Here is a 12,303-nt window from a genome sequence, read left to right as displayed (position 1 = left end):
AGTATGACTCTAGCCCGACTATTTAAGGGATGTGTGATGATACCCCTGTAAGAGCCCGAGTCATGGATGACCCGGGATATCAGATGGATTCCCAAATCAGGGTCAATCTGCATGATGGATTCTTCTGAAGCCGGGCAGGTGCACGCCCGGGCTCTACTCCCCAGGCAACCATACGCCCGGGCTCTTATATAAGCCTCCGGTTGGCATTCTAACTGGGCCACCTCGATATGAGCACCGCACTCGAGTACACTAGCAGAATAAGATGTGGGCGACCGTCATATCTCTTGACACTAATATAAGTGGTTGACAAAATCAGACAGGCGGGATGTGACTAGTATGAGATTTGACATGTCAGGATATAGGGTACAATCAGCAGCCCTACTATAATTAGTAGGTAGCACGAAGAACGAGGTCATCATTACTTCTCCTATTATAAATAACAGGTTACAGCTGGAGCCATATTACAGAGATATATCTTCATCACAGATATACTCTCCCTTGCTCTTATTCCCTTCATTATCTTGATAGCAAATCCGGTGGAGCACCCGACCCGGCTCGTCCATTTCACCCGGATCGCATCACTATCTATGCTACACAAAATTACAAACAAGGAGAAACATTCCACAAAAATGAGAATTCAATCACGTGATCATCGAAACTAGAAGGTTTACCTCGTGTACTCCATCAGTATCAACTTTGTCCAAATATCCTTTGATAAGTGAGTTGAAAACAATAAGATTTGGTTGCGCTCCAAGATTCTTCATCCTAAAAACAAATGCCATTGCATCTGCGAGGTTTCCTTCATTACAATAACCATTTACAATGATACCACATGTACGCTCATTTGGCTGCACCTTGGAAATTTGCACCTGAAAAATCATAGATTCGGCTATGCTGGTTTCCTCTTTCTCTGCATAAGCCTTTGCGATCATGTTATACGTCACAGTATCAGGTTTCACACCACCAGAAACCACCATCTAATTGACTATTTTCCATGCTTGTCAGATGTTTCCTTTGTTACACCAAGCTCGAACAAGTATATTGTATGTCCTGTCATTCGGTTTCACATCGTCTTCCTTCAACATTATCTCCAATAGCTTCAAAAATTCCTCGGGCTTACCAATGATCCCAAAAACTTTAATTAAGGTATTAAATTGCTGGTGGTCGGCTTACACCCTTTCTCTCTCAATTCATGGAATATTTTCATCGCTTCCTTGATATTCCCAGATTCAGAATGCATTGATCCATGCATTGAAGAATATAGAGTCAGGTTTGAGGCCACTTTGTTCCACTTTAGACAGAAGAGAAGGAATGTTTCAAAGAGAAGGAATGGACTTCAAACGTTTCTGGACAATCGGGTGCTGTTAAAACGGTAATGCATGTGAGAAGAGATGGCCTGTGGCCTTCTTCTGTTAAAGCATTAAAAACTGAATGCACTTCACGAGGCTTCCCCCTTTCGATCAAAATATTCATCACTTTGGTTCTTGATCGAACTGTTTGGCAGCAATCGTTGCTCAAGCAAATGGTGCAAGAGGGTACAGTGCTAGAAGTCTTGGCAGAATAAGAAGGTAATTGTCTCTCTTTTGTGAGCGCATCCTCTACGGTGAACCACGTATTTGATAAAGTGATCAAGGCATAGAAAATTTTGAACCAATATGCAAATAAAGTTTACCACAAAAGAAACTCAAAATTGAAAAGGTGAATCACCCTTTGAATGTAAAAGTGAATACAGATAACACAAGTACATTGAAAATTTTGTATCTTTGATCATTAAATACTCCAATGATACAAAATGCATATCAAGCCAAACATTTGATAACAATACCCACACAAAAGTGACGAGTGACATCTTCTCTTAAACTTTAGTAAGAAGAGAGTTTGAAAGAAAAACAGAAACAATCAAGAAATTTTCCCACAAAATTGGCTATGTATACTCCAGAGAAGTGCTGGTTATATTCCCATGTTCCATTTTTGAAAGATGCGCGCTTCAATAACCTATGTTGTATCGAAAGAATTAACTCGATCGATTGAGTAAAGCCCGCGAAGCAATATGCAATACGAGCGAAAAAATTATGCAATGATTAAAGACAATTATTTTATATTATATTAGTATTTTCTATTTTAAAAGAATTATACTGACTTTAAATTTATGAGATGTCAATAAGTTAACATATGAACTGTATTAATTTAGATTTGAAAATTTAATTCAATCAATTTAATGACGAAATGATATTATATTTGGGTTGATGGGAATATTAATTTATTATTTAGAAAATAATGAATCGATCCCGTTGAATTGGATTTTGTACAAGCAGGATCATTCCCTCCTCACTCTGAAACCCCATTCGTCTCCCTCGGCACATGAGGGATTTCTGCCGCCATGATCCGCCTTCCCCTCTCCCACTTCTCCGTCTCTTTTATCTGCCTCCTCTTCTCCATCTGCGCGTACCAGCTCCTCTACTCCGGCACCACCCAAACTTCTACGCAACCCCGTGCCGATAATTTCATTATCCGATTCATTCAGTACAAGAAAGCTGATGAATTCAGGGAATATCTTGCACGCAATGTCAAATCAAAAGGGTGGGAATGGGTTGGGAGGAACAACCCAGCCATGCAGTTTCCAACGGATTTTGCGTTAGTGGCAATCCGGCAAGGTTTTGTTGACTTACTGACCGGGGAGTTTATGAAATTGGAGCTGGTCAAGGATGTTTCCTTGGATTTGAGCTTCCAAAGAGATGTTCTTTACGAGAAAAGTTGGGCCTTTGGCGATGGAAAGAAGAGACCCGGCAAGATTTTAACCGCCATGTCGTTTGAGAATTACTCAGCAAACGGCAGTGGGGTCGAACTCAGCGCGGGGAGGAATCTATTGATGCAGGTGACCTTTTGATATGTCTTTGCCTTTTGGTTGTGAACTGATGTCCCGTGATGTCTTCATTACATCCAAACAGACAATGTTGGATAAAACCTGAAATGAATGCAAGTTTATTCATCATGGAAATAATGCTGATAGAAATTGTTACCATAAGGCGAAGAAAAAGGAAATAATACGCTCATTACTCTCAGTTCACCCACACAAATGATAAATCATGCATGTCCTTGTTTAAGGAGTTTTGTTGTTTTTTTCTCTTAACCAAATCTTCTAGAGATACTCATATACAATTGAATAATTGTTAAAAGAAGTCTTGATTCTACATAACTCGTGCCTTGCATGTCTTTTGAGTTCATTATCTTTGCTGAACTTGGGAAGGGATAGTTGCTCTAGATGGGTTGGATCTCGATGTGTGTTATTTTTTCGGAGTCTTGATGATTTTCTGCAAATCTTGAAGAAGCCTTTTTCTACTTTTCCACATTTGGTAGATGGAATCTTATTGGCAGATTAACCATGATCATTAATGAGTTTGGAATCAATTTTGTCCGCGTAGTCCTTTGCCAAGTCTTTCTTCAAGTGTTCATGGCTTGTCCAACCTGTAAAATGTTAGTTGGAGATCAGTAGAGTAGAGTGATTGTGTAAGTAGGCGCAAACATTTTTAGTTACAGAGATTTGTGTATGTCAGTGAAGAACAGAGCATCTATTCATAGAACAGTAAAGACGAATCAATATTTATGCTCGAATATATGATTACCATATCGAATGTTTAAGAGAGAGTTAAATAAAAATACCCAGTTATTTGTTCATCTTTTTTACTTGGAAAAATAGGATTGTCATGCATCTTCTCTTAATGTGTCATAAGGTACTATTGGCATGCCTTAGGTTGGTGAGGGTGGTTTTCTTTTCCTTTAACTAGCAATTAGATCCTTTTTATCCATAGAAAAAAGGAAATTGTTGGAGTTCTCATATTTTATGTGTTTAGTTCTTACTTGTAGGACAACATGCTTTGTTTTCCGCTTGTATTCACATGAGAAACTTTCCGAACTGTTGCTTATGGTATGTTTTATCTGCTTCCCTAGCGCTCTGAATAACATGTAAATACTTTAGACCTCTATTTGGTAACTTGGGAATTGGCTATGAAATGGACACCTCAACATTAGTCTCTCTTTTTCACTTCCATTGCCCTGGTTAAACATATCTTCACCTTTCGTGATTAACCATATTGCAGAAATCTCAAGTTACATCTCTGTTTGGAGCAGATACCCTCTGGTCAAACGGGTATACTGGCTCTAAAGTGAAAATGGCTATTTTTGATACCGGGATTCGCGCTGATCACCCACATTTCCGCAATATAAAGGTTTGTGTTTTCTAACAGAAAAAAGATTCCATGCCACGTTTCCTTTTCATCTTCTTCTTTTTCTCATTTCAGTTGTTGATAATGACTCACCATATTCAGGAACGCACTAATTGGACCAGTGAGGATACTCTTAATGATAATCTTGGACATGGGACATTTGTGGCTGGTGTTATTGCTAGTCAAGATGAAGAGTGCCTTGGTTTTGCTCCAGACACTGAGATTTATGCTTTTCGTGTGTTCACTGATGCACAGGTAACAGAAACTGTATACTGCAAAACATGTTGTGACTATTTGTTACAAGAACATGATAAGAGACATGCTCAAATTTATTTGAAGTATTGCTGACCTTTGTTTAATTTCATTGTTGTGGTTGAAATCATTTGCAAAGTAATATAAGGTTGAATCATGTGCAAAGAAACATACATCCGACTGAATTCATCCAATCAATTTCTGCACATGCGCAGATTACAATCTTAGGTTAAAAATAATCACAAGAAAACAAAGAATGGAGCTCATTCCACTCTATTTTGTTCCTGAAGCTTGCATGATGGTTTCTTCTGCAAATGTTTCCATTTCTTATTATTACTTGGAAACATGCTAAGGAAGTTTATGAGAAACTTTTTCAGCTCATTGCAGGTCTCGTACACATCATGGTTCCTTGATGCATTCAATTATGCTATTGCACTCAAGATGGATGTGCTGAATTTGAGTATCGGTGGACCTGATTATCTTGATCTCCCGTTTATTGAGAAGGTCAAACTGCATTGACCTTTTGGTTTTGCTTCAACACTTTTTTTCTGACCGGTGTCTATGATGATAATATTCAGAATTTTTTGCGGCTTCAATTTATGTACTTTCCCCTAAAAACTTTTAGCTACTTAACATTTTTTTCCTCTGGTTTTGTGCTCTCTGTTCAAGAGATCTTGGAAAAAACTGAAGTAGTATATGGTCTGGAATTGATTCATTAAACCATGTTTTCTTCATACTATGTTGTTGGATTTCTCCAGCGATATAGACCATTTATGGATATTCACTTCATGTTATGATATCGAGTTTTTTCTCGCATTCCAATCCATTTATGGATTTAGCTAACTGCACTATGCTTGTTTTAAAGATCTATCTTACCTGAATTCAGTTGCATGATTAATTTGAGATTGAACTATGTGGTGTTAGACTTGCCAATGAATAGAGATTTAGACATGAGGAATGTGTTGTAATTGTAAATAAATAGAGTACAATAAAAGTAAACAGACTGGAATAATTAGAATTGTTCCCATGGCATTCATCTATATGAGCACTGAATATTCTCTTGAAAAAGTCTGTCCGATCCGGATTGACTTTATGTATCAAACATTCTGCATTTCATCGAAGAATGAGTTTATCGACAGCTCGTAAAAAAGAGATCATTTCTTATTTAGCAAACAAGTTTTCTTGCTTTAGAAACATTGCATGTCTTTCTCTACGTTAAGAATGGAATATCATCCAACATCTGAATTTATGGCTATTCTGTTGATTAAAATTATTGTTGGTTCTTGTTCTTGTTTTTACTAGGTTTGGGAAATTACAGCTAATAATATTATCATGGTATCAGCGATTGGAAACGATGGACCGCTTTATGGAACTCTGAACAATCCTGCTGATCAAAGTGATGTTATTGGTATTGGTGGCATTGATTATAATGATCACATAGCATCATTTTCTTCACGTGGCATGAGTACTTGGGAGATTCCTCATGGGTACTGTATCTTCATTTCTTCTGTCTACGCTCCTGACTTTTGTTTTTTTAATCTTTCATTCTTTTGATTACAAGTGATTATGGATTTTGTTTTCTTTTTTGAGATGATATTCAGAGAATTTTGCCAGTTCCATTGATAGACATAGATAAAAATGATCATGCAATCCTTTTATGCCTGAATATTTTTTTTAATCTGAGGTCGAACATGATCGCATGTTAAGATGTTTTGTGAGACAGCATTTTTCTTAGGGACATGTACCAAATGTGTAGATGTGAATGTTGAAACGATTTCATTTTCATTCAAAGTTGATTACCCCTTTTTAGGATTAAAGTTTTTACTCATCTCAACTATTGTAAAATTCTTGTACTTTGAAGTGTTAACACCTGGAAAGCCATCCCACAACATTGTTCAGAGATACTTCTTCTCTTAGATTATCTATTGAGTTCTTTAAGCATCCTTTCAAATGATATACAGGCTGAATATATTGTGGAGCATGAGAAGTTGGGGGAGGGAGGGGGGTGAGGGGAGAGGCTAGTATGTGAATAGAAAGATGTTTGGGCATGACAAGTTCGTAGGCAGTTGGTCATCATGTTCTAATCATCATTCACAGTGTGTGTAAAACATATGTGATTGTGAAACTATTACCGTAGTAGTTCATCGTAATCATTGTGATTGAGGATCTACCAATGATTGAACAATTCACTGCATGTAACTTATTTATGGTGGGTATCATGGATTTGTGATGAGGACACCTTTTTTTAATAGGTACGGTCGCATTAAACCTGATATTGTTGCTTATGGACGAGAAATAATGGGATCCAAAATTAGTAGAGGTTGTAAAAGCTTATCTGGAACCAGTGTAGCAAGTCCTGTGGTTGCTGGAATAGTTTGCCTTCTTGTTAGTGTCATTCCTGACGACAAGAGAAAAGAGATTATAAACCCTGCCAGTATGAAACAAGCGCTGGTTGAAGGTGCTTCAAAGCTCTTAGGTCCGAACATGTATGAGCAGGGGGCAGGAAGGGTTGATCTGTAAGTAAATTTGAATAGCATTATAACATAATATTTGATTGTCAAATTCTTAATGCTGATGCTGAATTGTGTCAGGCTGGAATCATATGAAATTTTAAAGAACTATGAACCTCGAGCTAGCATATTTCCCAGTGTCCTCAACAACATGGATTGCCCTTATTCTTGGCCTTTCTGCCGTCAACCTCTGTATTCAGGGGCCATGCCTGTGATATTTAATACCACCATTTTGAATGGAATGGGTGTAATTGGTTATGTTGAAAGTCCTCCATCTTGGCATCCTACAAATGAGGAAGGCAATCTTCTCAGCATTCACTTCACCCACTCTAATGTTATTTGGCCATGGACTGGTTATCTGGCACTTCACATGCAAATCAAAGATGAAGGGGCACATTTTTCTGGGCAAATTGAGGGTAATGTAACTGTTGACATCTACAGCCCACCTGCTCAAGGAGAGAAAAACCCTCGAAGAAGTACATGTATACTTCAATTGAAACTAAAAGTTGCTCCTACTCCTGCAAGATCAGTAAGGATCCTATGGGATCAATTTCATAGTATCAAATACCCTCCTGGATATATCCCAAGAGATTCCTTGGATGTTAGGAATGACATCCTTGACTGGCATGGGGACCACCTCCATACAAATTTCCACATCATGTTTAACATGTTGAGAGATGCAGGATATTATGTGGAAACTCTGGGTTCACCCTTTACTTGTTTTGATGCTCATCAATATGGAACGCTTTTGTTAGTGGATCTTGAGGATGAATACTTTCCTGAAGAACTGAAAAAATTGAGAGATGATGTCATTAATGATGGACTAGGTATTGCAGTGTTTGCTGATTGGTACAATGTGGATTCTATGATGAAAATGAAGTTTTTTGATGATAACACGAGAAGCTGGTGGACTCCAGTCACTGGAGGTGCAAATGTGCCAGCGCTGAATGATCTCTTGGCCCCATTTGGAATTGCTTTTGGAGATAAGATTCTGAATGGTGATTTTGTGATTAATACCGAGCAGAGTCGATATGCATCTGGAACTGATATCGTGAAGTTTCCTGGAGGAGGATACTTGCACAGTTTCCCTTTCCTGGATAGCTCAGAAAGTGGTGCGACCCAGAATTTTCTTTTGTCTGGTATGAGTAAGGTGAGTTGATGTGGTTTGTTCTTGATCTCTCTTAAATTGTCATCTTTGAAAGGGTCACAAGAACTGGATGGCTGGTAATTAAGATGAAATTATGGCCATCAATACGTTCCAAATTTATTTGAACTATATAATTGTTTGAGTGTCCTTCCAATACACCTCTGATGTGATGATAAACGTTTGGCTAGATGACCATACGCCTGAATATTGTGTAAATCGCTCACTTCCTGTCACTTTTCTTTCACATGGTTTGAGTTTTCTCTGGCTAAACTTTTGTTGGGGAATCAGTTAATCTCAAGACTGGCCTTCTTTCTATTTAATATCTTAGTATGTTGTTTGTGTGTTATGATTTTCTTTTCTTTTTAAGATCCATAGCATGATTTGAAATTCCCTTCTCCGTTTCTGTTCTTAATGATGAGTTCTGATCAATGCAGGCCGATTCCCCTATTCTTGGTCTCTTGGAGGTTGCTGGTGGACGAATTGCAGTCTATGGAGATTCAAATTGTTTGGACAGCAGCCATATGGTTACAAATTGTTATTGGCTCCTGAAAAAAATACTTGATTTTACTGCCAAAAACATAAAAGATCCAGTTCTCTTCTCAGATTCAAGTAGACAAGATCAACCACTATACCTGAATGATAATCAATTACCCTCCCGTAGAACTGATGTAAATTTCTCAGCATACTCCAGGGTTGTTGGGAAAGAGTTGATCTGCGGTAGTGACTCAAGATTTGAGGTAAGGGGAACAAAAGGTTATGCTTTGCATGTCAGAGGAAGAAATCGTAGATTGCCTGGCTATGCTGGCATTGATTTGGGCGGAGGTTTGAATTTTACTCGTGAGATTCCAATTTTTAGTAACTCTAAGTCAACTGAGAAAGATGATGAAGATCCTTCAGGGAACCGATACCTGCACTATTTATATAGAAATGATGTAAGAACCATACTTTTGACATGACTGCTCTAAATTTAGTTAGTTATCATGAACAGTAATTGGTACTGCACTGACTGAAGGTTACTATCAATTTAACTTTGTTTGCAGCTCGATTTACCGGAATTAGTTGCCAGCCATTGGCTTATCCCTGTTGTTGTTGCTGTTGCTGGTGAGTGAGCATCATTGGCCGATTTCCCATGTCGATGGATGATTTGTTGGCCCATTCCTGTGGTTGGGCTTTAAAAATTTTGTTCTGCTGTTTTGCAGGGTTTCTGCTCCTCTGCAGTTTTTGGAAAATTAGGCAGAAAGGCCGGAGGAGGAGAAAAGGATCAGGTTCTTCTCGTTTAACTATCCCTTAGTTTTCGATACAGAATTAGAAAATGAAGACATTTTACAAGTGAGTACACAAGTTTTTCCTAGTGTATTATGACATTCTTGGGTAGCTCTAATTGCCGGAATCAGTTTGTATCGATGGTCATATATTTTACCAAGGGCTACTCGTTAATTTTGTACGAAGAAAGTATTTTATTTTCAGTCACTAATGCACATATGATTGTCGTTTGATGGACAATAGGAAATATTTTCTGAAATGGTTTATTTTGTTAGGAAATGAAAACGCAAGTCTTTGAGCAATTGCCGCTTAGAATTTGCAGTATGTTATATGTAATATGTTTTTTGCTCTGGTAAAATTAGGAGTTTTATGGTCTGGCAACTTTGGTATGGTAGTAAAGAATAAGCTACATCAATCATTATATTATATTATACATATATATTCTTTTTCTCAACCAATACGCTCACGCGCTTTTTTTAATTTCGCCATTTTTTTCCCACAAACTTGTACTTTTCATCGCTATATGTATTGGTGAATCATTTCCTTTTTTTTCAATTTAAGCTGGCATCAGTCGTCACTCTCCTCGAGCATCCTTCTTCATCTTTCCCATTTCCATTTCTCTAGTTTGTTGGCCTTCACCAGTGGAACCAGACGGATATAATCCATATTCACTGGTTGGATTGCTATACTGGTCGCTGCTCCCATATTCTCCGCTTGCCGGTGCCATTTTCTTGATTTTTTTCAAGTCGTCATTGTATTGTGCAGTGTCATAGTCTGAACTTCCATAAGATCCATACACAGCTGTGTCCAGGTCTGATTCCTTCGTTCAGATCAGACAAGAAAACATCTCCTTCCAACGCCCTTACAACCTGCTCGGATTCATATTTTTCCTTGACTATAAATTAGAACACTGTTTGTTTCTAAAAGTTTTAAGTAATTTGCCAAAAACCAGTTGCTCTCATGAATGCCAAATTTGTGGAAGTGTTCGACCTGAATGATTTGAACAAGTACTTCCATCTTTGGGAAATCCATTTACCTGGCTCATTCTTGGCCGACGCCTTGCTGAATGGCAAACACAAGCAGCAGCACAGGCTACAACGCGAGCCATCTCATTTTGATGGTAACCATTTTGCAACCGTGAATCAACAAGAGCATCAAAATTTCCATCGTCCAGAGCTCGAGTGAGCAATGGCCTAGCCTATATCACAATTTTATTTATGTATATTACCAGTGAATACACAACTACTAAGTGCTCCAAAATTATCATCAAACTAAAATGAGAATGTAGAACCAGTATTGAGAAACAGGTATATACTTCAGACAAGGCAAGTTAATGTTTTCCTGATTTGGAACTTGGACTCATCGTAGACGACCCCAACTAGATTAGAATTGAAGCTTCTGTGAAGATGATGAATAAACATGGCACAGTAAATTAATAAGAAAGCCGAAAGAAGTTGGTCATACCCAAAAGTTCCCATAACCCGCATCGAGACATGAGTATTGGCATCAGAAGAAAACTTAGCGAGGCCAAAATCCGCAACCTGAGAAAAGCAGTGGTTGGCAAAGTTTTTTTTCGTTTGCAATAGAGGATAAATCTCACATTATTCAATTTAAGCTCAAAGTTTGGTTTTTGAAATGCTCTAGCGAGATTTAACCCCTCGTTAGAAAAAGTGGGAATCAAGATCGGAACCATAGGACAGGATCAGAGTTAGAATGCAATCATGAAACTCAAACATAATACCTTTGCTTCAAAGTTAAAATCCAAAAGAATATTAGAAGCCTTGATGTCCCTATGTATGATTTTTGGATGACCTGATTCAAAAAATTTAATTTGAACATTTAACTTATTTTGACCAAAGAAAAACATGTTCTCCATTTTTCCATATTTTGAATAATCTGTAGAAATTCATGAAAGAAAAACTCACAATCCTCATGCAGATATGAAAGTCCTTTTGCAGCCCCTAGAGCAATCTTCAATCGCGTGAGCCAATCCATTGTAGGTCTCTGCGACCCAGTGCTGCAGTATCCAACCAATGAAACAAGATGCTTGTGGTGCACTCTGCTGATAATCTCAACTTTGGCCTGGAATTCACGCTCCCCTTGTCCACTTCAAGCCTTTAGCTGCTTTACTGCTACCTCTTTGCCATTTCGAAGGACTCCCTTGTGCACATAACCGAAGCCACCTTGCCCTTGAAGATTGGCTGTTGAGAATCCATCCGTTGCCATCAACAGTTCTTCATATGTAATGTACTTTTCGTAATACCCAACGCAATTCGAGGTGAAGGAGGCGGAAGAGGAGTTTCGGGGCCTAAATATTTGGAACCAGAACCTCCATTGCTACTCACGGGAGGAGGAGGGGGTGGTCGAGGTGAAGAGGAACGTACTGCTGAGTGCGGCGGTCTTGATGCACCACCCGGCGGTGGAGAAGGCTTAGGAGGGATTTGGACGACATGATCAACAGGTGGGGGGGGATGTTATACTGATAATGCTGTACCGGATTACCGTAAGGATCAGCTGGGAAACAACCAAGAAATTCAGAGTGAGCAACAACCATACTATATCAACATGATGACGATGAACAAACCATAAAGTTGGAACTTTTGATGAGTTCTAGGAATCAAGAGTTCATCTTCTGACCTTACAAAGCAAGCAATTGCCTTTGGGGCCAAGTGGTTGCGGTGGACGTACATAGTAATTAAGTGTTGTCTTCTTCTTGTAGGATATAAACAGTAGACTCAATACAGCATCACAACACCTCCTACAGCCTTCCCCACAACAAGCCCCGTCGATATTCTTACTGTGCTTTTTTCGTTTTGAATGTAAATTAGATAAGTACTTTATGATCTTGAAGAGTGGATTGTTAAATGTGGAAGAAGAGTGTCTCGTACAATAAAATAATATTAGCAGC

The 12,303-nt window shown here is 38.5% G+C and overlaps 1 protein-coding gene and 2 pseudogenes across 1 annotated transcript; 1 reads left to right on the top strand and 2 right to left on the bottom strand.

The window, feature by feature from the left end:
- Nucleotides 1-601: 601 nt before the first annotated feature.
- LOC140977452 (uncharacterized) lies at nt 602-1,662 on the bottom strand (annotated as a pseudogene).
- A 620-nt stretch (nt 1,663-2,282) lies between these two features.
- LOC140976414 (subtilisin-like protease SBT6.1) lies at nt 2,283-9,623 on the top strand. The gene is made up of 10 exons (XM_073440546.1): nt 2,283-2,875; nt 4,098-4,226; nt 4,326-4,478; nt 4,863-4,979; nt 5,778-5,962; nt 6,728-6,991; nt 7,067-8,135; nt 8,567-9,064; nt 9,173-9,233; nt 9,332-9,623. Exons 1-10 carry the CDS (start codon nt 2,381-2,383, stop codon nt 9,421-9,423), a joined length of 3,063 nt encoding a protein of 1,020 aa, XP_073296647.1. The 5' UTR covers nt 2,283-2,380; the 3' UTR covers nt 9,424-9,623.
- Nucleotides 9,624-9,959: 336 nt separating this feature from the next.
- On the bottom strand, nt 9,960-12,248 carry LOC140976416 (proline-rich receptor-like protein kinase PERK1; annotated as a pseudogene).
- Between the last annotated feature and the right edge of the window lie 55 nt (nt 12,249-12,303).

This window comes from Primulina huaijiensis, chromosome 5, assembly GCF_012295235.1.
Source record: "Primulina huaijiensis isolate GDHJ02 chromosome 5, ASM1229523v2, whole genome shotgun sequence".
NCBI lineage: Eukaryota > Viridiplantae > Streptophyta > Magnoliopsida > Lamiales > Gesneriaceae > Primulina > Primulina huaijiensis.
Note: the sequence above shows the minus strand (reverse complement) of the source record. Positions and strands in the feature narration are given on the sequence as shown.